Source organism: Mastigoproctus giganteus, chromosome 2 (assembly GCF_048544385.1).
Source record: "Mastigoproctus giganteus isolate SK-2022 chromosome 2, ASM4854438v1, whole genome shotgun sequence".
Taxonomy (NCBI): Eukaryota; Metazoa; Arthropoda; class Arachnida; order Uropygi; family Thelyphonidae; genus Mastigoproctus; species Mastigoproctus giganteus.
The window spans coordinates 26,534,419-26,561,824 of NC_143576.1; the positions used below are offsets into that span (position 1 = coordinate 26,534,419).

The 27,406-nt window shown below is 40.1% G+C and overlaps 1 protein-coding gene across 2 annotated transcripts in view; it reads left to right on the forward strand.

Moving 5' to 3' along the window:
• The window catches only part of Rbcn-3A (rabconnectin-3 alpha), a 980,796-nt gene that overhangs the window by 928,318 nt on the left and 25,072 nt on the right, over nucleotides 1–27,406 (forward strand). For both annotated transcript variants that reach the window (XM_090388469.1, XM_090388476.1), the window contains one exon: nucleotides 20,625–20,769. In XM_090388469.1, coding sequence (XP_090244595.1) covers nucleotides 20,625–20,769 — 145 coding nt within the window. The remainder of the gene's footprint in view (nucleotides 1–20,624; nucleotides 20,770–27,406) is intronic.

Here is a 27,406-nt window from a genome sequence, read left to right on the forward strand (position 1 = left end):
TCTCCTTTTCACATCCATTACTAAAAACCATCTGCTCGTAGTTATGCTCTTGCAGCAAATCAAACGAGACTGTAACATTCTGCCGGATCCCAGGCCATTCTGGCATCTATGGAAATGAAAACGCGGAACTTGATACAAAACAACTCATGATGTAACCCACTCTCTTTTTGAGTGCCTTTTACAGACTACAAGAATACAAATAGAATGCCATATTTAAGACCACTGGTCTCAAATATGGTAAGCCTAGGTTAATAACAAACTTCTACAGATTAAAAATTAACCAGATATATGGAATCTACAGGCACAAAGAGATGAGAAGAGACAGTATTGGCAAGGCTTCATATTGTCTCCATATCCTTTTAGACTGTCCTCATTATTCTAAAATCTGTTGAAATTACCTTCAGTTTGCTGTCTAACTTGCAGGAACCATTAAAAATTTGATTCATATTCTTGAAAATCATGCCAATCCTGATGAATTGTTCCAATACTTGGGAGATTCAGGAGGAAGTAGTAGTAGTGGCATGTGATACAAGAAAGAAGTGCGTGAGCTTATGCAGCATCAGCCAAAAAAAAAAAAAAAAAAAAAATCACACAACCATTCCCTCTAAATGTTTGTTCAGTTCCTCCTTAAATTTATTTAACCCATCAACTTCCACAACGACACATGGAAGTTTGTTCCAGCAATTAACCACCCGCTGGGTAAAGGCAATTTTCCGCACATCTATTCTACATCTATCTTTCCTTAATTTGAATGTATGCCCCCCCCCTTAGGTTCATAATCTGAACAAGTGGAAGAATCCCATCAGAATTCAGCATGCTCAACCCATTCAAGGCCTTATATACCTCAATCAGATCACTACTCAGGTGCCTAGTCTCCAGCCATTGCAATTTGCAGAACTTAAGCCTCTCTCTTGGTAAGAGGAGGCTTAAGTTCTGTATCTTGTTGCCCTTCTCTGTACATGCTCAAGCAAATCTACATCCTTCCTAAAATGAGGCCTCCAGACCTGTACGCAGTACTCAAGGCATGGTCTGACCATTGCCTTGTACAGAGGGAAGGTTGATCAGAAACTCCCACAACTAGCAAACCCGAGAATAGATAATGTCCACAACTACTGGTACAAGAAGCTCAATTGCACACAAGCACCTAGCAGAGTAGTTCACCCGAATGATAAAGCACCCAGACACAATCCAGAAGTTTCTCACTCAAGAAATCACATATCTGAAGCCTAAAAGACCAACATACAAGAAACCCGGCAAAATACAGGCCAATCACCTGTCTCCCAATGATGTACAAGATCATCCTGACCAGCTGCATGACCAAAAAGATATCAGACCAATTGGAGAGCCAGAACATAATAGCTGAACAGCAGAAAGGATGCAAGCGGATGTGCAGAGGATGCACGGAGCAATTAACCATAGATGCCACAGTTACAGAGCAAGCAACCTATACACAGCCTACATCGATTACTGCAAGGCCTTCGACTCCATGCCTCATAGCTGGCTAAAAGAGAAGCTGAAGATCTACAAAGTCAATCCAACAGTGGCAGACATAGAAGCAACAACAAGAATATTACAACCAGACTGATCCCCATCTGGAGAGGAATCTTTCAGGAAGATACCCTGAGCCCACTGTGGTTCTGTCGATGGATATAACTCAAAGAAGAAAGGAAAAACCTGTACACCCTCACCCACCTGATTTACATGGGTGACATCAAACTCTATGTGCAACTGAGAAGCAAGTACACTGGATCACCAAAGAATTCAGCAATGATATCAGGATGGAATTTGGTCTAGACAAATGCAAGACTCACAGATTGCACCAGAGGAAATTAGTCAGCCGAAACTACCAGATGCAGACTAGTAAAGAGATTGAAGCCACGGCAGAAGAAGAAGAAGAGACCTACAAATACCTGGTGATGATGCAGGCTCAGCAGTTACAGCACAAGGAAATCAAGGCCTACCTGACTGAAAAATACCATCAAAGGCTTAAACATCTATGGAAAGCAAAACTGAACAGAGGGAACACAGTTAAAGCCATAAACACCTATGCAGTCCCAGTACTAACATACTCCTTTGGGATCATAGATTGAACTAACACCGAGCTGGAGGAGATCATGAGAGAGACAAGGTCAGTGATGACCCAGAGTCACCAACACCACCCAAAGTCAGCTGCGGAGAGACTGACAATAGCTTGGAAAGAAGGAGGAAGGGGCCTGATTGACCTCATCAAGCAACAGAAAACAGCGATAGCTAACCTGAAGGATTGCTTCCCCGAAAAACACAGCAGCACTCTACCAAGCCATAAGAAGATAGACAAGCAGCATACCCCACTCAAACTAAGTAAGGAGTCCCCTCCTACCCAGATGGCACAAACGAAGCTAGAAAGATGGACAAAGAAGACACTCCATGGCAGACACTACAATGACATCCATCAAGATTACATAAAATTGCTTCCAATGCATGGTTCACGAGCGGGAACCATGCATTGGAAGCAATCCTTCCCTGAGACTGAAGGACTGATGCTCGCCATCCAAGACCAGGTATTCGGCCCCGGGTGCCAAGCGATTGTGACTAAGCAATTTATCAGTACTTCTAGTGCAATTTCCAAAAAGCGATTTCCAGTTCCTTTTTGTTCTTATCGTTAAAAAAATCTATTCATTTTATAAGCTCTCGTAACAAAAGTCCCTGTACAGAGCAAGGAAGGAAAGCCACCTTTCTTTTTTCTCATAGTATATTATTAACCCCTACTAATCTTCGCTTGGTCACACCAGGCACTGCTCCTGCCTCCCCATGGCGGGGCCGGAAATCTTGGCAGAAAAGTCTCTCTGCCAAAGGCTAAAAGGAGCAAAGATGGACTATACCAACACTGACTCTTGCGGGCTCAATGCCCCATCACATTCTAGAGAGCAGGAAGATTATACCCCTTCCTTTGCTAAGAGACAAAAGAAGGATACAGACCCGAATATCTGGCCTCATTTCGTCATAATACATTCTTTGACTGACCAGCCAGTCAGCAAGCTTTCTCCTTTTCTGATCCAGAAAAGTTTAGAGAATGTCGCTGGCTCACCAAAAATGGTTCGCAGACTAAAATCAGGTGACTTGCTTGTTGAAACAACACAATCCAAGCATTCTGACAAGCTACTTAAATTGAAAACACTTGGAGGAACTCCCATAGAAGTGTCACCTCATGCCACCCTAAACTACTCAAAAGGAGTTGTAACAGAATGGGATCTTCTACACGTATCCGAGGAAGAAATTAAACAAGAACTCTCAGACCAAAATGTCATTCAAGTTAAAAGAATCCTAATTAAAAAGGATGGTTCATTACTTCCAACCAGAAACATCATACTAACGTTCAACTTGCCAAATCCACCAACTACTGTAAAGGCCGGATACTTGAACTGTCATGTCCGACCGTATATACCGAACCCAATCAGATGTTATAAATGTCAAAAATTTGGGCATTCACAGACAGTATGTCGGGGGACTGCTGTATGTGCTTCATGTGGATCTAAAGACCATATCCATACCAAATGTTCTGCACAAACCTTGCAGTGTCCAAACTGCAGAGGCAACCATTCCGCTTACTCCAAAGACTGTGAAACATGGAAAAAAGAAAAAATGATTCAGAAGTATAAAACCGAGCACAAAGTTTCCTACCCTGAGGCAAAAAAACAAATATCACCAATTACAATAACACGCTCATATGCAGCAACTGTCCAACAGCATAAACAAATAACTGCTGTTACCACCACAACCACTTCAGTTCAAACCAACGTTACAGTCCCACCAAACATCTCTATTTCTGATTGGGCTCGCTCAATCCTAGCTCCATCAGCAAAATCATCTTCAACCTCAACTTCTAATCAAGCCATAAATACACCTGTTACAATTCCGCCAACAATGCCGTCTATGTCACGGCCAATCATGAATACTAAAAATATAGATAAAGATGACAAACCCCCTGCCCATGATCATATGGATACATGTGAAAAAGAAGTCCCAGAAGAACCAATCTTAGAGATACATGCTGAGGAAGAGATGGAAGTTCGCCCAATCTTCCCCAGAAAAGAGAAAAAGCCTGAGAGATCCAAGCAAACCCCCACTCGTAAAAAGTCAGAGACAAATACAAACACAAAGCCAATATAATGCGCACAATAATACAGTGGAATTGTCGAGGTTTCCGCAGCAACCTGGATGACATTCGCAACCTAGTTGATAAATATCACCCGGTAGGCGTCTGCCTTCAAGAAACTAACCTAACACCACAAATAAATGCAGCAGTAAACCACTACGGTACCTATAGACAAGACCGAAGATTTTCCGGAGGAGCTCATGGTGGAGTTGCAATCTTAATTGATTCCAAAATTCCGTGTAAACGCCTCCAACTACAAACTCTCTTGGAAGCAGTTGCAGTTCGAGTCTCAATACATTTTACTTTCTCACTGGTCTCACTCTACCTTCCCCCAAATCAAGAATTTTCATTTGGAAGCGTTAGTAACCCAGCTTCCACCTCCGGTCTGTATCATGGGAGATTTAAATAGTCACCATCCCATGTGGGGATCCCGTCATCAAGACAAACGTGGTAAATTGATTGAGAAATTACTGGAAGAGCAAAATCTCTCTCTCCTTAATACTGGTACTGAGACATACATCCATTTGCCCACTGGAACAGCCTCTGCAATTGACGTATCCATATGTTCACCTGTCCTATACCCATAGATTGAATGGTCAATATTGAAGAATCCACTGAATAGCGACCATTTTCCTGTGGTCTGCAAAATACTAACAAATGATGTTGCACATCACGATGGCCAAAAAAGATGGAGATTCCATAAAGCTGACTGGACTAAATATAAAACAATTGCAGCAATAGATGAACAAATAATCACCACTCAGCCCATAGACAATGCTACAGCTCATGTCACAAACCAAATTTTAATAGCAGCTGAAGCTACAGTTCCTCGGTCATCTGGAAAATGCCATAAACATAACACAGCATGGTGGACTGAAGAATGCAGTATGGCCAAAAGAGAGAAGAACAAAGCTTGGAATCTCTTCCGAAAATATCCCATTTTCACCAATCTCATAAATTTTAAAAAAGCCAGAGCCAAAGCTAGATATCTCCAGCGTAAAAGTAGAAAGGAATCATGGATACGTTTCGCCTCCACAATTAACAAAAATACAGATACCCGTGTCATATGGAACAAAATCAGAAAACTAAATGGGAAATTTCCTTCAGTTCCAACTCCACTAATAATCTGGAATGGACAGGAGATAACCAACCCCAAGGAAATCGCAAACTTACTGGCAACTACTTTTGCAAATATATCAGCAGTATCGGCCTATACTCCATCTTTTCAGAAAACTAAAACTGTAGCTGAAAAATACAGACTAAATTTTAAAACCAACCAACAACTCCCATATAACCAACCTTTCAACATAGAAGAATTACAAAAAGCTCTGGCTAAGTCTAGGAAAAGTGCAGCAGGACTTGATGGAGTTCACTATGAAATGATGCAACAACTTAATCAAAAATCTCTAAAGGCATTGCTTATGCTATACAATAGAATTTATGTGGAAAACTACTATCCAAATTCCTGGCTTCACTCCCTTATAATTGCCTTACCAAAACCTGGCAAAGATCACACAATCCCTACAAATTATCGACCAATAGCGCTAACAAGTTGCCTTGGGAAAATCCTCGAGAAAATGGTGAACAACAGATTAACCTGGTTTCTGGAAACATATAACGTACTTAACATAACTCAATACGGATTTCGTAAAAACAGATCATCTCTGGACCCCATGATAAAAGCAGAAGCAAATATCCGCAATGCTTTTCTAAGGAATGAGCATCTAATAATGATCAGTCTTGATATAGAAAAGGCCTTTGATACTACCTGGCGATACGGCATTCTTAAAGATCTCCACAATATCGGGTTGCGAGGAAACTTACCACTCTTGGTAAAAAATTTTCTGAAAGTTAGAACCTTCCAGGTAAAATACCAAAACAATCTGTCAGAAATATACACACAGGAAGAAGGAGTACCGCAAGGCTCAGTGCTGAGTGCAACCTTATTTGTCATCAAAATAAACTCTATTATAAAAGACCTGCCAAAAACAGTTGAAACATTCCTTTATGCAGATGATGTTACTATCTCGTGCCATTCACAAAACATGAACATGATAGAAAGACAATTACAAAGCGCAGTGAACAAAATAGAACTGTGGACTAAAAACAATGGCTACAGATTATCAGAACATAAAACAATAGCTGTACACTTCTGTAGAAAACGAAAAATACATCTAGATCCAGAAATAAAACTAGAAAACCAGCTGATACCTCTAGCAAATAGTATACGTTTCCTTGGCCTGATTCTTGACAAAAAGCTTAACTTTTTGGAACACGTCAAATACCTCCGAACAACCTGTCAAAAAAAACTAAATATTCTCCGAGTTCTTTCTGCAATGAAGTGGGGAGCCGATCGGTTCACACTGCTTCACCTATGCCATGCTATAATCAGATCAAGACTAGACTATGGAGCCCCTGTGTATAGTTCGTGTAGACCAAGTGTCATCAAATGGCTCGATTCCATACATCATAGTGCCTTACGAATCTCTTTAGGTGCATACAGAACATCGCCAGTACAAAGCTTATATGCAGAGACTCATGAGCCCTCATTATATCTCCGGAGGCAAATGCTGCTATTAAACTATGCAATTAAAATCCGAAGTCTTCCTCACCATCCTACTTGGCAGTATCTTTTCAATCCACAGTGGGAAATCCTCTACAGCAATAAACCCACAGTAAAGAAACCAGCCGGAATACCACTAAAAGAAATAGTTTCAAAATGGGGCCTAAGCTTTGAAAATGTACACGAGGAAAATAGCACAAGTATTCCACCATGGCACACTTTCACGCCAAACTGTGACACTTATTTTCAACAATGGGGAAAAAGCACTCTGGCACATGTCAACATAAAACAGATGCATGCAGCCCACGCATCACAGTTCTCGGAATACCTTCATATATACACAGACGGCTCTAAAACAGACACCAAAGTTGGTGCTGCAGTGGTATCTCCAGACACTGTTCTCTCACAACTTCCAAACCAATGCAGTAGCTATTCCGCTGAACTATTCGCCCTAGAAATGGCCTTGAAATACATAGATTCTTCCCCTCTTCTAAAACATCTCATCTACACAGATTCATTGAGTGCAATACAAGCTCTCCAACAAAGACAGACTCCATCACATCCCATTCTCTATCAGATACAAGCTCACCTTGTGAAACTTAAAAGCAAAATGAGGCAAGTAAAATTCTGTTGGATCCCAGGACATACAGGCATTGAAGGTAATGAAAGAGCTGATCAAGCAGCAAAGAATCCTACAAACACAAACCAAAGGTTTTGCAAAGTTCCATATACCGATTACAGACCAATCATAAAACAGTCTCTCCACAATCAGTGGTCACAAATGTGGCAAAATGAATTAAACAATAAACTGTTTCAAATAAAACATGAGCTACAGCCATGGAAATCGAGTCTTCGCAAGAATCGGCATGAAGAAGTCATTATATCCAGATTACGCATTGGACATACACATCTTATGCACAATTATTTACTCACCAAAGCAAATCCTCCAGAATGCCTTCACTGTTCCTGTCAACTCACTGTAAAACATTTCCTTATAGAATGTCCACAATACCACATGGCGCGACAATCAGCCTTCCATCTCCCTATAAATTTCCAAGATTCTCTGACCTTATCACAAATCCTAGGCGATAACTCCAACGTTGAAAATATATTTACATATTTAAAATTAATAGGATACTTTGATCAGATATAAATCATATTTAAGAAATAGAAACGTCCTTGTCACTAAACATTAATAGATAGGCACAATATGGCCAAAGTTGCTTTTGCGCCAAAAAAACCCAACAACAACCAACAACCAACCAGGTATTCAACACCAGAAACTATTGAAAATGCATCAGCAAGGAGCCCAGAGTGTCAGATGACACATGGGGATGATGCCACCTGGCTTCAGAAACAATCCAACACATCACTGCAGGATGCAAAGTTATCACCCAGACTGAATACACTTATAGACATGGCCAGGTAGGCAGGATAATACATCAGAAGCTAACAAGGAAATACCAGTTGATCAAAGAAAGTGTGCTGTTTTACAAGTACGAACCCCAGACAGTACCTTAACCTACAAGCTGTACTGAGATCGCGCCATAATAACAGACAAGAATATCCCTCACTACAGGCCAGCCATAACCCATAAGGAAAAGATCAGGAAGTACACGGGCCTAAGCCAGGAGATCAAAGAGATATGGCATATGTAACAAGTAAAGACCATCCCAATTTTCGTGTCAACCACTGGTATGATGCCAAAGACCCTACATAACAGCCTAGCAGCAAAAGGTCTCCCAGAGAACACCTACAAGGAACTCCAGAAAGTCGTAATCCTGAACAGCCTGAAGGATACTCAGAGTTCCTCAACCAAAAGAACAGGACCAGGGTATGTCTGCCAGGGGCAAAGGTTGAGGACATTGTAGAGCAGATATCATCTTTTAAGGGCACAAAAGATTGTTGTACACATTGGCACTAGGGATATTAAGATTAGGAGACCGATGGAATTACTTAAAAAGTACAGGTCACTGTTGAAAAAAAGCCGTGAATTAGGGTTGAATTTGAAAGTATCTGCAATTCTGCCCATACATGATAGGAGGCAGTGATGAGAGCCTTGTCAATCAATTCGGCCCTGGAAAGATTGTGCAAGGCTCATGGGGTAGAATTTTTTTAAGCCTGGTCTGTGCTTGTTAACAGGAGAGACTGCTTCTACGGGGATGGGATACACTTAAATAGAAAGGGTGCAAGAATATTTCCTGATGGTATCGAGGCAGTGTTAGGTGGGTCGGAAAAACTGCTAGCTTGGGGTGGGATACAAGCACTAAGAGATTAACAGTAGCCACTGGCAGAGGTGAAAATGATTCTTGCACTGCTTCTATTGGAATGAGCAGCAGCCTGGAAAACAAGATGCAGGGTATTTCAGAGACTGCTGGGAATCATAGTGGAACAAGTAAATACATGAGCTAGGTTACTAAAAGTAGAAACAGGTGCATGTATACTTGCGTGTACACCAATGCTAGGAGTTTAGTAAATAAGTTTGATGAATTTGAGGTATTGCTCAAAACATCAAAGGCAGATATAAGGGATGCAGAACTGGAATTTGGGGAGTACAACGTCTACAGAAAGGATAGACAGGATAGGAAGGGGGGAGGGGTTATGCTATTAGTTAAGAAACACATAAAAACCAAGGAAGTGAAGCCAGTCGACATCGCTGGACAGTGCAGTGTTGAGTCAGTTTGGTGTGACATAAGCATTGGGAGATCAAAATTGAGAGTAGGAGTGTGCTATAGGCCTAATGACTCTGATGAGTATAATAAGAAACTGTACAGGGAAATAGAGTGGGCCAGTAAATCAGAGAGTCTTATAATGGGAGATTTTAATTTCCCAGATATTGACTGGAATTTGGGGGCTGATCACTCACACACTAGCATGGCTTTTGTGGATTTATTGGATCATTGTTTTCTACATCAGCATGTTCGGGAGGCAACTAGAGGGAGTAATACTCTTGATTTGATTATCAGCAGTGATTCTTCTTGCATTAAGAATCTGCAGATAAATGAACCACTAGGTGGCAGCGATCACAGTGTGCTGAAGTGGGATTTACTCAAAGAGGTAACTACCATTAGGGGTAAAGGGAAGGGTTATTGCTTCCGTAAAGGCGACTACGATGGACTGAGACAGTATTTAAATTCTATACAGTGGACCAACTGATGATGTTACCAACAGCAAATTCAAAATGGGAAGCATTCAAAGAATTAATCTTGGAAGCTACTAGGCTTTACATACCAACTAAGAAATATTGTTCAAGGTTTAGGCCAAAATGGATGTCAGATGAACTAATTAGGCCAAAATGGATGTCAGATGAACTAATGAGGCATATGGCAGAGAAGAAAAATGCATGGGATACTTACAAATTAACACATGACACAGAAGCCTATGATAGATACAAGATGATATGCAACCAAGTTACAAAGGAGGTTAGGCAGGCGAAGACAGATTACGAGAAATCCTTGGCAAGGGATGCAAAGAAAAACAGCAAAGAGTTCTTTGCATATGTAAACTCTAGAAGGAAGGGGATGAATCAGATTGGTCCACTTGATATTGATGGGTCAACTGTTGATGACCCTGCTCAGGTAGCTAACAAACTAAATGAATATTTTGCATCGACATTCACACATGAGGAGTTATTCAGCGAGGGGAATGCCAGAGGTGTATTCAACTCTAGCAGTAAGCTACAGAATCTTGAAATAACTGGGAGTAAAGTGGAGGAGAAACTGTTGAAGATAAACACAAGAAAGGCACCTGGGGTGGATGGGATCTATCCAGTTATATTAAAGGAGGCAGCAAAGGAAGTAAGCAAACCCTTAGCCATAATTATGAGGGCTTCCTTGGACTCAGGGGAGGTACCCATAGACTGGAAATGTGCAAATGAGACCCCAATTCACAAAGGAGGATCAAAGGCTGACACAAGTAATTATAGACCTGTGAGCTTAACTTCTGTTCCAGGAAAATTAATGGAGGCACTGGTTAAAGAAGCACTGCAGGATCATTTAGACAAGACTTCAGTTATAGCTCGGACACAGCATGGTTTTGTTAAGGGGAAGTCTTGCTTGACCAATTTGATTGGATATTATGATGCAGTCACAAAAGAACTGGATGCAGGGAATAGCTTTGATATTATATACTTGGATCTTAGAAAGGCTTTTGATACTGTTGCACATGGAAGACTGCTACACAAATTGGAGCAGTGTGACATTGGAGGCAAATTGCTGCTATGGATAAAGGGGTGGTTGAGGGGGAGAAGACAGAGAGTGGTAATCAATGGACACTGCTCATCGTGGACTGATGTTATTAGTGGAGTCCCTCAGGGCTCAGTGTTGGGTCCATTATTGTTTTCTGTATTTATAAATGATATTGATGATGGTATATCAAGCTTAATGTCCAAGTTTGCAGACGATACAAAGGTTGGCAGGGTTGTCAAGGACACTACTGACACTATGCTGCTGCAACAGGATCTGGAAAGGTTGAGCAGATGGGCTGAGAGGTGGCAAATGAAGTTTAACATTGACAAATGTAAAGTACTACACATGGGAAACAGCAACCCCAGAGCAACGTATCAACTCTGTGGTACTACACTGACAGTGGTAGAGAAAGAAAGGGACTTGTGGGTGGTTGTGCAGGCAGATATGAAGTTCTCTGAGCAGTGCAGACGGGCTGCAAGAGTAGCTCATGGAGTATTGTCAATGATATACAGGAATTTTTCCAGCAGGGATAAGGAGGTGATTATTCCCTTGTATAAGGCAATGGTCAGGCCACACCTAGAGTACTGTATACAGGTCTGGAGGCCTCATTTCAAGAAGGATGTAGAGCTGCTGGAACCAGTACAGAGAAGGGCAACAAGATTAGTGAATGGAACAAAGGGGTGCTCTTACGAAGAAAGGCTTAAGTTTTGCAAATGACGGTGTCTGGAGACTAGGCACCAGCGAGGTGATCTGATAGAGGTGTATAAAGCCTTGAATGGTTTGAGCATGCTCAATGCTGATGGGATTCTTCCTCTAGCTCAGAATAATCACCTGAGAGGGCATAAATTCAAATTGAGGAAAGACAGATGTAGGATAGACGTGCGGAAATTTGCCTTTAGCCAGCGGGTGGTTGGTTGGTGGAACAGCCTTCCATCCCTTGTAGTGGAGTTGATAGCCTAAATAAGTTTAAGGCTCAGCTGGACAGGTATTTTGAATGAACAGAGGGGTGAAGTGGAAGTGGGTTTTTTTTTTTTTTTTTTTTTTTGGCTGATGCTGCATAAGCTTGCTTTCTTGCATCAAATGCCTCTACCAATGCTAATGCTAAATGCTATGATGCAGTCACAAAAGAACTGGATGTAGGGAATAACTTTGATATTATATATTTGGATCTTAGAAAGACTTTTGATACTGTTGCACATGGAAGACTGCTGCACAAATTGGAGCAGGTGACATTGAAGGCAAATTGCTGCTATAGATAAAGGGATGGTTGAGGGGGAGGAGACAGAGAGTGGTAATCAATAGACCCTGCTCATCGTGGACTAATGTTATTAGTGGAGTCCCTCAAGGGTCAGTGTTGGGTCCATTATTGTTTTCTGTATTTATAAATGATATTGATGATGGTATATCAAGCTTAATGTCAAAGTTTGCAGACGATACAAAGGTTGGCAGGGTTGTTAAGGACACTACTGACGGTCTGCTGCTGCAACAGAATCTGGAAAGGTTGAGCAGATCGGCTGAGAGGGGGCAAATGATGTTTAACATCGACAAATGTAAAGTATTACATATGGGTAACAGTAACCCCAGAGCAATGTATCAACTCTGCGGTACTACACTGACAGTGGTGGAGAATGAAAAGGACCTGGGGGTAATTGTGCAGGCAGATATGAAGTTCTCTGAGCATTGCAGACGGGCTGCAAGAGTAGCTTATGGTGTCTTGTCAATGATATACAGGAATTTTTCTAGCAGGGATAAGGAGGTGATTATTCCCTTGTATAAGGCGATGGTCAGGCCACCCCTTGAGTAATGTATACAGGTCTGGAGGCCTCATTTCAAGACGGATGTAGAGCTGCTGGAACGAGTACAGAGAAGGGTAACAAGATTAATGAATGGAACAAAGGTCTGCTCTTACGACGAAAGGCTTAAGTTTTGCAAATTACAATGTCTGGAGACTAAGCACCTGTGAGGTGATCTGATTGAGGTGTATAAAGTTTTGAATGGTTTGAGCATTCTCAATGCCAATGGGATTCTTCCTCTTGCTCAGAATAATCACCTGAGAAGGCATAAATTCAGATTGAGGAAAGATAGATGTAGGATAGATGTGTGGAAATTTGCCTTTAGCCAGTGGGCAGTTGGTTGGTGGAACAAACTTCCATCCCTTGTTGTGAAAGTTGATAGCCTAAATAAATTTAAGGCTCAGCTGGACAGGTATTTCGAATGAACAGAGGGGTGAAATGGAAGTGTTTTTTTTTTTTTTTTTTTGGGCTGATGCTGCATAAGCTTGCTTTCTTGCATCATATGCCTCTGATAATGCTAACACCAGACATAACAACCATCCTGTGCACTTGGTAGCAATACCCATCATGGGGTGTAAGCCCCAATCAGGGAAAAATAATATAAGAGCAACAACAACAACAATAATAATAAAAAAGATCACCATTATATGTGCCTATCCAGAGTGGAAGAAGCATCACCAAAAACCTGAATGGGCTCAATTTGGAAGATGAGCTTTAATTCCAGCATTTTGTGGAGGAGATAAAGAAGGGTGCACTAAACTTGTACACAGCATTAATACCTACCCAGTAGTGGCATTATACAGCTGACACTACTACAAAGTATCATGCACTAGCACTCTTTTGTTTCTTCTGTCTGTTGTCCTACTTGGGCCTGCTGACTATGAAGGTTGTAAAATTACATGATTAGCCTGGTTTTCACTCCCAGGGCTTGCCCTCTGGGACCACTGGTCATATGGAAAGGACATTTGTATGTCCTTTATATACATTAATCCCAGGAGCTCACATCTGGTGTGTATGGGTTTGGCACACCCAGGGTCCTGAGCTGGATATCATCATTCTTCTCTTCTTGGTGATTCCCTCTCTCTCTCTCTCTCTCTCTCTCTCTCACTCAGGGTAACTGGGGAATTTTTTTTTTTTTGGCTGGTGCAGCATAAGCCTCAGGCTTTCTTGCACCATATAGCTAATAATAATAATAATAACAATATTATACAGTGGAACCTGGTTAACACATGAAATGTTTGGAACTGATATCATATTTCACATTATGGAGACTTTTTTTCAAAATCATAGCAAAATTCATGATACTGTCAATAATGGGATAAAATTAACATAATAAATGATATCAATTAAATAAACAAAATTTAGTTATGTACAATACACTGCATAGTGCAGTAATATGATATTTTTTCTGTGTACTAGTGACATTAATGCTAATTTTTAGTAAGAAAAAAATTTTTTTTTTTTTTTTCTGAACAGAAGCTCCACAATTCTCTTTACCATAGATTGCTCCAAATTATCCACCATTTCATATATATTTTTTTCACCTGAGTGAACATCCAGAAAACGTGCCAATTTTTTAACATTCTTACAACATCTGAACTGCTTGCTGTGAACAACATTTCATTGTTATTGTCATTAATGCTGTGTTACTGTCACTTTCTCCTTGTATGCTGAGCCTAGCGATATCCATAATGTCACTATCATTTAATCTGTCATCCACTGCAGTGTAATTGTCGAATGTGATTTCTGTTTGATACCCAAATAGGAGAACATGTGGCCAAAAATATGTTTATGAAAGTTTATTTTCCTCTACAAGGACATCAGATGCTGATGGAAATAAGAATCTGAAGGGGTTAAAAAAAAACAACTTTTAATTGTTTTCTCTATAACAAATCTCCATGGAGCATGCATGTAGAGAATCGAAACATGTAAAAGCTCGAAAATTCTCTTTTGATTCAGTGCTACAAATGAATTTCTGCAGTAATAACAAAATTTCAGAATTTTAATCATGTCCCTGGTCAGATGGCTGCAGTACACTTGTGCTGTAAAAGGTATTAGGTAGCAAAAAGATCAAATTGATAGACTGAAGTGGTTCTACTTTCAGGTGAGTAGGACTCTTATCAGTAACCAAACCAACTTTGTTTCTCACATAAAAAACCACTTATGTAATCAATGAAAATATTTTCTGCCATCCAAACCATTCTATTTGTTGTGGAGTCCACTGATAATTTCTTAACTCCTTTAAATCAGCAAGGATATAAAACTTTCTGATCAGGGCCCAGGTGCCAACCAATTATGACTAAGCGATTTCTCTATGCTTTCACTGCGATTTTCTAAAAGGTGAATTTTAGTTCTCTTTTACGTTCCACTCCTTAAAAAATCCTTTTATTTAATAGCAACTCTTGTATCAAAAGTACTGGTAGAGAGCAAGGAAGGAAAGTAACCTTTCTTTATTTTTCATATTTTATAGGCTAACTCCTACTAATTTCGCTTGGTCACACCAGGCACTGCTCCTACCTCCTCGTGGCAGAGCTGGTAACCTTGGCAGAAATGTTCATCTGCCAAGGGCTAAAAGGAGCCAATATGGAACACAATATGTTTCCCTCTTTAAACCAACTCCATAATGTGAAATATTATATCGGCCAGAGACAGAAAATGACTGTGATTTGTTGCAACCAAAGAGACTTAAAACCAATTCCTCAGTGACACAGTTTCCTGCATTCTTAATGATGCACTTACTATCAGAACAGCCTCTTAGTAAGCCATCCCCCTTTATAATCCTAAAACATTTGGAAAGTATTGTAGGGTCTCCCAAGATAGTTAAGAGACTGCAATCAGGGGACTTACTTGTAAAAACTGTCAGCCGCAGACATTTTGAAAAACTGTTACAAATGACAAATTTTGCTAAAATTCCATTGAAAGTAACTCCTCATGCAATGCTAAATACATCTAAGGGTGTTATATCTAGTTGGGACCTTTTGAATGTGATGGAGGAAGAAATTAAAGAAGAGCTTCAGGAAAAAAACTTAATTGCTGTCAAGAATTATGATCAAAAGAGACAATATACTCACACCTACAAGCAATATTATTCCCACCTTTAACAGTCCAAACCTACCCTCATCAGTAAAAGCAGGTTATCTATTCTGTCACATTCGTCCTTTCATTCCTAATCCATTGAGATTTTATAAAAGCCAAAAGTATGGCTACTTGCAAATGGCATGCAGAGGCAGCCCAGTTTGACCCAACTGTGGATCCTCCGATCACATTCAAAGTGATTGTTCGGCGAAAGAAATGATCTGTCCCAACTGCAAAGGCAACCATCCTGCTTACTCTAAAACACGTGAGAGGTGGAAAACGGAGAAAAAAATTGTGAAATATAAAGTTGAAAACAAAGTTAGTTATCAGGAAGCAAGAAAATTAATTGCACCTATTATATCTAACCATACCTATGCTAATATTCCAAAAAAATATCAAACAACAGCCACTCAAACTGGTGGTACTGTTCCATCAAGCATATCAATCTCCAGCTAGTGAGGAAATCAAGAATAAGGACACTATGAGAGATGACTTTAGAATGACAAGAATTAAATTCGTACGGAAAATGCGAAGCACAGAAATCGAAACTTGCATTTCATTGAAACTGAAACACAAGAGGAGATATAAGGAATAATAAAAAACCCAAAATTCGCAACCTTAGACCTAACCTCTGAGCCACCCAGGAGAAGAGGGTCAACGGCTATTATCTTTGATATGAATAAGGATACAAATCCGCAGGAGTTGATGGAGGAGATCTACCAAAAGAATCTCAGAGAAACCTTACCAAATCAAGAACCGCAAAGCCTCATGATGACCTCTGACCACCGAGTAATCACCTACAGGATTACAAGAACACTAACAACAGTACCGATCATCAGACATGCAACATAGATTCGCAATTGCTAAGGTGAACTGAGACCTCTTTGCACAACAACTGGTAGCCCACAAGAACAGGAGACTGAATCAGACCCAAATCACTACCAATGAACAGTTACAGAACTCATCAGCAGTGTAGCTCAGACGGAAATTAGGAAGAAAAATTCCACCCCCAGCACAGTGTTCTGGTGGAATCAGGAGATCCAAATACTCAGAAAGGAAGTGACAAAACAAAGAAAGGATTTCCAGCGAGCACCCAGGACCTGGCCAGAGAATGAGGTTGAAGTCTTGAGACAAAGGTATAGGGAAACCAGGAACCAATACACAGATAAAATTTGCAAGAGCAAAAAGAGTGCCTGGTGACAAAAGGTAACCACCAACAAACTCCCTGGGGGGGGGGGGATTTCTCACAACCACCAGAACCCCATAAGGACTATTTACAATCATATACAACACTCCCACTCCATTAACTAATAACATTAGTTATTAGTTAATGGAGTGGAAATGTCAATAGTTGCCTCCCAGAGCATGTTAACTAATAACACTCCATTAACTAATAACATTAGTTAATGGAGTGGGAGCACTCCATTAACAATATTTTGGACAACATCTTCAAAGAGGTAGTTACCCCAAACAAACAGAAAAGCAGCAAACCCTATGCAAGCAAAATGAAAACTACGAGACAGAAACTGTAGAGCAAACATTCACATTAGAGGAACTGCAAGAAGCTGCAGCACAAATCCGGTCCAAAAATGCCCAGGCAAAGATCTACTAGAGCCAGAGATTATTAAGTCAGTTGTCCAATTGGCTCCAAACCTACTACTAAAGCTGTATAATCAATGCTTGTCAGAGGGATGCTTCCCCAAAAAATGGAAAATGGCGACTATAAAACTGATTCTCGAGAACCGGCCTCCTCACAGTCATGAGCAAACTACTGGAGCGACTACTACACAAGCAAATTTAGCAATACTACTCTGCTGCCAACCTGTAATCACCCAATCAGTTTGACTTTAGGCCTGGACTATCAACTGTGAATGCCATGAGGAACCTTCTGGTTGCTGTTGAGGAATGTCAGAAAAAATACTTCCTAGGTGGATTTTGCTGGGGCATTTGGCTCCCTTTGGTGGCCAAGCATCCTGGGCAGACTCCAACAAGTGAAAATCCCAGCCAGCTTATACAACGGCATTAAAGGTTACCTCTCCCAATGAGCTATAGAAGTAGTGACATCATACTACCAAATCACCAGAACAGTACACCGAAGATGCCCGCACAGATCTATTCTAGGCTCCCTACTCTAGAACATAGTCTTTGTCGAGTTCCTGCACGTTAATCTTGGGGAAGTGCACTCGCAGGCTTTTGCCGGTGACTTAATCATTAAAGTGACTGCAGACTCAAGAGCTCAGCTGGAGTACCAAGCAAACAACGCCCTAAAAATCCTACAGAAGTGGGCAGAGGACAACTTTCTCCAAATATCAACAGAGAAAACCAAATCAATCCTACTGAAAGGAACATGTCAGAAGACCACCCCAAATAAAAATAAATGGCACCAAAATCAACTTTGCCAGTGAAATGGGCGCCTCCGTAGCCAGGTGGGAAGGAGCAGCAGTGCGTAGCACATGCTTCTGGATTAGACCGGGGTTCGAGCCCGTCACCACCAAATACGGAGGATGCGGAAAGGTCAGGGAATGACCACCGCATATCCCGGAGCAATATGGCCTTAGTTGCTAATGCTCCTAAAAAAAAAAAAAAAAAAAGCCAGTGAAATGAAATACCTTGGTGTTGTTTTTGACAGAAACTTATCATTCCAGCGCCATCTCAAACAAGTCAGGAAGAAAATAAGGAAATACTCTGCCGTGGTTGTAAAGATCACATGCTACTACTGAGGCCTCAAATAACACATCCTGATGTTGTACAAGACCACATTTATTCCAACGATCACCTACACAGCTGCTGTTTGGTATCACAAGACCACTATAGTCGTCAATAGAAGAACACTAGAATCAACACAGTCAGCACAGAGGCCCTCCAGGTGCTGGTAAGTGTCCTCCCATTGGACTTGGAGGCAGTCCGACGTGGCCTACTCTACTACTACTCCAAAGGGATTCCTATTACATTCTGAGGATATACAATCGAACCGACAAACAGAAAGAGCATGGAAAAACTGCGACTACAAAAACACCTCCAACAAGAATGGCAGAACAGGTGGATGACCTACACCAAGGGGGAGGTCACAAGTAAATTTTTACCATACGTTGACAAGGTCTACCCAAAATCAACGGCTTGGCTTCAGCCGAGACGGGCACTCACCTTTCTACTAACAAGCCATGGGCCCTTAATGACAAGCTCACCGTGCTAGGGCTCCTTGATGACCCATGCTGCACTTGCGGAGATGTTGAGAGCTGGTAACATCTTATGTATCAGTGTCCAAGGTACAAAGATCTGTGGGGATTATTCTACATGGGATTGACATACATCCCACAGGACCAGGAGCATCACTTCTTGGACTCACACGATGATTATAAAACCCTCACAAAATACACCCAGGACCTCTTTGTAAGAAGAGGAACTCGATGTGCGCTGACAAACTAGCAAGTGACTGGAACCAAATGCACTTTCCACGCCACTGTTCCTCTAACAGAAAATGGCCATTAACCAGAATGGGACATTCTTCGAAGAATGATTGCAGCTCTGGACAATGCTTACAAACCGGATTGAGCCTCGAAATCCCAAAACTGACAAAGAAAACCAAACTTAACCCAACCAACAACCTGGATGGGATACTCTCCCAAGAAAGACGGAATCCCTAGACTACAACTCGGAATGGACCCTGAACCCCTAAAAAGGAAAACTTTACCAAACTTGACCCAACTATTGGACTCCTACAACAGACTCTGCTGCACATGTATCATTGGAGATCCATCATAGCAACCATTTTTTGGGACTGACCTGTGGGAAGGGATCAGACTGATCTTCTAGATATAACATTGTCCTATCTTTGGCAAGACCATGATACTGTCGTCACTGGACTGAAAGGAAACACATTGAATTCGACCAGCTGCAGCCTAGCTGCCTATGTGCTATTTGGTGATCAGTACCCTGCCGGATACCTTTATTCCCCTACCCTGGTGGGGGAGGAGCCAGACTCCTGCCCCTTCCCCCCCCCCCCTTGTCACCCTCTTTTCCTACTGGTGGGGCATGGGCCTGCCCCACTGTCACTAACTGGGAACATCTTCTCTATTACACCCATTCTTCTAACTTTCTTCCCCAAACTCTACCTATATACAAGCGTACACCCTACACATCAAAATTTAACTGTGAAAATTGAACCTCACCCATTGACTTTCAGCCTCCAATCTAGTGAACTTTTTTTTTTAGGTCCTAATCACTGAAATCTCAGGAAATTAGATCCAGGACCTGCCAGAGTAAAATTCTTAGGCTACTGGGTACCTGGTCTGTCTCCACAGGGCCAAATGTGGGCAACATTGGGCCTCAGCAGGGATCAAGCGGCTAAATGGCCCGAGGAACAATGGTGCACAACATTACATGATCCATACACTTTTAAATCTCTGGCCTTCCCAGCAAACTAGCACACCAGCAATGAAAGCAATGTGGAAATGGGGGAAACCCCTGGTGCTGTTTAACATCAACACACTTTACACTACGCAGAGCCCATTGTACTGTAAATTTGTTCAAAGTCATGCCAACCCTTAGCAAGAATGAAAAACACAGCCCACAATTCAACACAACCACTAGACTGATCTATAAATTACTAGTCAAAAAAAGTCGAATTTCTTAGTCAACATAGCAACCACAATGTGACTAGCCTATTCGGGGTTATTTTTATATCACTCATTGACTACCATTATTTTATAATAATAGGGAATATTATTCACTACAGAAGGGGTATTCATATATGAATACCCCTCCTGTTTGGTATGTATTTGCACATAGGTTATATATAAATATAGTGTATATAAATAGAATCTAATAGCATATTTGAATGAACATTTAATAAATTCTGTTCTTCGTTTTAGAGTTCCCAATGTCATACAAAGCAAACCAGTGATTTTACATTTGTTGGTTCCTCTAGTCTAATTGCAACCTCTGGTTACTCAACTGAAAATAGAAATGTGTGCCTCTGGGACACATTACTACCTCAAAGAAAATCACTTGTTGCATGTGAGTGTAATTTTGAATAAAAATTATATGATTTATTTTATATATTTATTCTCCAGAATTTCAAGAAATAATATTTATGACTGCTATTGCATGTTTTTCTTGATTAAAAATTTGCATGATATCTTTTAACATAATATATATATATATATATATATATAACAGATTAACTTTTTTATTCATTAAACTTAAGTGAAATTCACTGAAAGCATTTTTCTTTCTTTTTCTTCTTTCATTCCCAGATTACCTCATAGGTCTGTTAGATCCATTTAAAACTGTAGCTTTACACACAACCTTGTTTCCTAACTCTTGCTAAAAGTAATGAAATAACTCTTGTCTTCCCAACTGCTGAAGGAGTATATGTGTTCTATAAATGGGCAGTCTGTGTAATGGAAAAGATTGCTTACTACCATGACCCCCACCAGCTAAATTAGCATTGAATAAAACATGTTCAGGCAAGAATCACTGAGCTACTGAAGTGTGATGATACCCATGTTCAACAAACAAGTATATGCTACTACTACACTAGATATTGTGTCATCCCACTGAAATATTTTATGCTTACAGACTAAACCAGGTTCAAGGTTACAACCAATGAAGTTAGGAAAATTTAGAGCTCTCAAAAAAAGTTTTTTTTCGAAAAATTTTGCTGTTTTTTATTAATTAACATACTAAATTGTGTTTGATAAATAGCTTTAGTAGTCTGTCACGTTCATTATCTTATTTTTAAATTTAGCTAAGGGTTTAGTACCTACAACTTAAATTTCATAGACTACTTTGTTATTGGTGATTTCAGCACAAATATATATCATAACTCTAGAACCATCAATAGCAGTTCTCTTGCAAATCACAATAAATTCATTGTGCTAATTGTAGCCTTTTTGCAGATTTATCTGTAGTAGGATATGATACAGCCAATAGGAATGTCTCTGTGTGCTTTCATTGTAGAGTGTGAGGGGCCTAAATGCCAAATCAGAACTGGTTCCTTAACTCCTCAGCTTATATGAGGAGTTAAGGAACAAGTTTGATGCCCTTGATTGAAATTAAAAAGAGGGACCCTTCAAATACTCAGCCACCCAGCACAATTCTGAAGACCACTCATATAATACAAGACACAATGACATCCTCCACACAGATAGTGCTGGTCCCAGAAAAGGTAGTTGTTGTTGATGACACTATTGTCAGAGAAACAGGAAATATATATTGTAAAAAGGATAGGTGAAATAGGATGTGGGCATGTTTGCCTGGGGCTGATGATGTAGAGCAGTTATCTTTTAAAGGCACAAAAGGTGATACTATTATAAACATTGATACTGTTGGTATTAATAGGAAGAGATCTGAGGATTTACTTAAGAAGTAGAGCAATGTTGAAAAAATATCACAAGTTAAGATTAAATTTGAAAGTGACTGCAATTTTTGCCGAGACACAATAAGAGAGAGTAGATGAGTAGTTATGTACTCCCTACTATTGCCACAAAGTGGATTAGGCAGATTATAAAAAGTCTCTGAAAAAGAATGCAAAAAAAAGCAACAGACTTCTTTATTTATATAAACACTAGAAGGAAGGGGATGAATCACATTGGTCCCCTAGGTGTGAATGGCTTAACTGTAGATAATCCTGTTCAGGTTGCTGACAGACTGAATAGGTATTTTGCATCTAAATTCGAACAAGAAATTTTTTAGTGTGGGGAAAGCCAGAAGTTTGTCAAATTTTGATAGGGAGCTGAATAATTTTAGGAGAACTATTGAAGCTAAACATAAAAAAAAGGCATCTGTCGTGGGTGGATGGGATCTATCCAATAATATTAAGGGAGACAACAAAAGAGGTAAGCAATAAACCTTTAAGCATGACTGTGGGTGCATCCTTGGATTCATGGAGGTCCCTGTGGACTGGAGATATAGAAATGTATCCCCAATTCATAAAGGGAGCTGAAAAGGTGAAATGACTAATTATAGACCTATTAACTTAAATTTGGTTCTGAGAAAAATATGGAGTCACTTGTTAAGGAAATAATGTAGGACATCTAGACAGAAGGACAGTTATACTGTAGTCACAGCATGAATTTGTTGAATATGACCTTCTCTAACCAATCTGATTGGATACTATTGATGCAGTAACAAAGAAACTCAATCATCATCAGGCACGATCTCCAAGTCAAGGTTTACAGTCATTATTTGTCAGAGCTTTCTTTCTTGGGTGAGTCTCTTTAGTTCAAAATATTTCTTTCCTTTAAGTGATCTAGCCATTCTCTTCATGGTTGCTCTCTCTCTCTCTCTCTCTCTCTCTCTCTCTCTCTCTCTCTCTCTCTCTCTCTCTCTCTCTCTCTCTCTCTCTCACTCACTCACTCACTCACTCACTCATGCTGTAACTAGTCTGTTTCCAGAACTCTTCCTCATAATTAGTTAAGAAATGTTAGTTTCTTTACTAATTATTTCTTATAGTTAAGTTAAGAAACACACAAAATCCAAGGAAGTGAAGCCAGTCGACATCGCTGGACAGTGCAGTGTCGAGTCAGTTTGGTGTGACATAAGCACTGGGAAATCAAAATTGAGAGTAGGAGTGTGTTATAGTCCTAATGACTCTGATGAGTATAATAAGAAACTGTACAGGGAAATAGAGTGAGCCAGTAAATCAGAGAGTTTTATAATGGGGGATTTTAATTTCCCAGATATTGACTGGAATTTGTGGGTTGGTCACTCACACACTAGCAACATTTTTGTGGATTTATTGGATCATTGTTTTCTACATCAGCATGTTCGGGAGGCAACTAGAGGGAGTAGTACCCTTGATCTGATTATCAGTAGTGATTCTTCATGCATTAAGAATCTGCAGATAAAGGAACCACTAGGTGGCAGTGATCACAGCATGCTGAAGTGGGATTTACTCAAAGAGGTAACTACCATTAGGGGTATGTGGGAAATGTGGGAATAGGGCAAATGGAATATATAGTCCATGCAATTAGGGCAAGTCATAATAGCTGATCAAATTTTAATGCCTGTCATAATAGCTGATCAAATTTTACAGGCCACATCTTCCCTTAATAAAGCCATGCTGCAGTTGCCATGTCACTGCAATATATTAACCACTTATTCCATTTATTATTTTCCCTCAAATAGAAATCAAACTTACGTCTGTATTTTCCCCTTTGTGAACAGCAAAACAGGAAAGTTAGAGTAAGTGGTCCTCTAGATACTTCAGATCACAACTTGGTGATGGTCTCATCTCCAGTGGAGCTTTTTTATCATGGCCATTCTCAACCTCGTGTTGTTTGGCATTACAAGAAGGCTAAATGGGATGATTTGCGAGATTTCCTTTCTTCTTTTCCTTGGACGAATTACTATCTCAAATCTTCTGATGTCAATGTTTGCTCAGATCGTGTCACTGAAATTATTCATATATGGATGAAATCCTTTATTTTGCATTCCATCTTAAAATTTTGTCCCTTATCTATTGGAAATCTTGGTTTTCCAATAAATGGAAATCTTGAAATTGGAAATCTTGGTTTCCCAAATCTGCAGATTCATTTTCTGCCTACACCATAGTTTGCAACAATCGTAAAGCAACTATTAATCAGTCCAGACTAGATTTTGAACAGGCCAAGAATAGAAAACTTGCTTCTTGTCCAAATGGTACTCGAGCATTCTGGTCTCTTGCAACGCCATTGGCTGCAAATTTTGCCCATCTCTATTCCCACCTCTGTCAAAACCAAATGATTCTGTTACCAGTCCAACCAAAGAAAAAGCTGACCTGCTAGCATCCTACTTCTCTTCTAACTCATGTATTGATGATCTTGGTACACCACCTCATGCCACTCCCATTACACTCAATTCAATGCCTCCTGTGGTCTTCCATCAAAAGGATATCACCTCTAATAGTTGTACCATTCATATCTAGTGGGACAATATGGTTCACCCCTTCCTTCTAGTGTTAACTTAGGCAAGAAGTCTTTGCTATGTTTCTTTGTGTGAGACTTATCATCTGCCTCAGCTTGCCTAACCGTTTTCATGATTTTCTTGCAGTCCAGTTTATATCTACTGTAGGTTTCTGTATCTCCTGATAACTTATATGCAACCAGTATATTTTTCTTCTCTGCCACTAATCTCACCAGTTCATCCAATGCCCATCTAGGTAATTCCCTGAATACTTCCATTTAGAATTTGCTGCTGGTAATATCATCAGTTGGCCCACTGAGTGGAATTTTAAAACTGTCTGGAAACCATTGCAGTTTTTTAATGCATGAAGAGTCACTGCTGATAAACAGATCAAGAGTATTGCATTCTCTTGTTGCCTCTCCAACATGCTGGTACAGAAAACAGTCATCCTATAAATCCAGAAAAATCTGTTGCTGTGTTGAGTGGCTAACCCACAAGTACCAGTCAATATATGGAAACTTAAAATCCCCCAGTATAAGATTTTATGATTGACTGGCCCTCTCTATTTTCTGTATAGCTGTTCATTGTACTCATCAGTCATTTGGCCTAGAACACACTCCTATTCTCAATTTTGTTTTCCCAGTGCTTTCTTCACACCAGTTTTATTCAGTATTGCACTCCATTCTATACTCTTCTTCATTCATCTCCATTCTATACTTTTTTTAACTAAGAGTGTAACTCGTCCCTCCCTTCCCCTCCTTTCCTTTCTGTACACATTGTACTCACCTTATTCACATTTAGCATCCCTTATATCTGAGTGGCACCATATCTCCAGTATCCCTACAATGTCCCCATTTGATGAATTCACACATACTTCTGATTCCTCAAATTTGTTTACAAATTAATTAGCAAGTACTTTTTTTGTATTCTTAGCTATGATTTCCCATAATAATCTGCCTTAGCTTGCTTACCCTCTTATTGACTATAATCATCCCATTCATTTTTCTTCTCTGTCACTAGTCTCACCAGTTCATCTGAAATCCATTTAGGTCTATCCTTGAACACTATCTCTTAGTTGGTATAAAAATCTTAGTAGCTTTAATGACCACTTCCCATTTAGAACATGCATTTTACCAACCCATCTGTTGGTCCTCCTGAACAGAATTTTTGTACTGTTTAAGACCACTGCAGTCACCCTTATGAAAGCAAAATCCCTTCTTCTTACCACTTACATTTATATCTTTAGATAAATTCATTTCATTTTGAGCTAGATCAGTGCTGATGGGATTCTTCCTCTTGCTCAGATTACCCACCTGAGGGCGGCATAAATTCAAATTGAGGAAAGATAGTTGTAGAACAGATGTGCGCTGAAATTTGCCTTTAGCCAGCAGGTGGTTGATTGTTGGAACAAACTTCCATCTGTCATTGTGGAAGTTGATAGCTTAAATAAATTCAAGGAAGATTCAGGGGAGGTCTCCATGGACTGCAGATGTGAAAATTCACAAAGGTGACTTCAAATGGTAGCACAAATAATTATAGACCTGTTAGTTTAACTTCTGTTCCTAGGAAAATAAAGGAGTCACTGGTTAAAGAAGTGATGCAGGATCACCTAGATAAGGCTGCAGTAATAGTTCAGACACAGCATGGGTTTGTTAAGGGGAAGTCTTGTCTGACCAATTTGATTGGATTCTACGATGTTGTCACAAAGGAACTGAATGCAAAAAATAATTTTGATATCATATACTTGGATTTCAGGAAAGCTTTTACTGTTCCACATGGAACATTGCTGTACAAATTGGAGCAGTATGGCATTAAGGGCAAGTTGCTGCAATGGATAAAGGAATGGTTGAGTGGGAGATGGCAGATAGTGGTAATAAATGGACACTGCTCTACGTGAACTAATGTTATTAGTGGAGTTCCCCAGGGTTCGGTGCTGAGTCCATTGTTGTTTTGTATATTTATTAATGATATTGATGAAGATATGTCAGGCTTAATTCCAAATTTGCAGATGATACAGAGATTGGCAGGGTTGTTAATGATAGTAAAGACAGTATGTTACTGCAATAGAATCTAGAAAAGTTAGGTAGATTGGCTGAGAAGTGGCAACTGAAGTTTAATATTGGCAAATGCAAAGTACTGCATATGGGTAGCAGTAACTCAAAAGAAATGTACCAACTGTTTGGTACTACACTCAGGGAGGTGGAGAATGAAAAAGACTTGGGGGATAATTGTGCAGTCGGATGCTAAGTTCTCTGAGCAGTGCAGACATGCTGCCAGAGCAGGTCATGAAGCTTTGTCAATATTATATAGGAATTTTGCTAGCAGAGACAAGGAGGTGATTATACCTTTGTATAAGGCAGTGGTCAGGCCACACCTTTGAGTGCTGCATACAGGTCTGGAGGCCTCATTTTACAAAGAGTGTAGAGTTGCTAGAATGAATACAGAGAAGAGCAACAAGATTGGTGAGAGGAACAAAGGGGTTCTCTTACCAGGAGAGGCTTAAATTCTGTCAGTTGCAGCATCTGGAGACTAGCACCTGCGAGGTGATCTAATTGAAATGTACAAGGCTTTGAATGGTTTGAGCAGGCTCAATGCTGATGGGATACTTCCACTTGCTGAGATTAAGAACCTGAGGGGACATAGATTTAAATTGAGGAAAGGCAGTTGTAGAATAGATGTGTGGAAGTTTGCCTTTAGCCAGTGAGTGGTTGATTGCTGGAACAGACTTCCATCTGTTGTTGTGGAAGTTGATAGTTTAAATAAATTT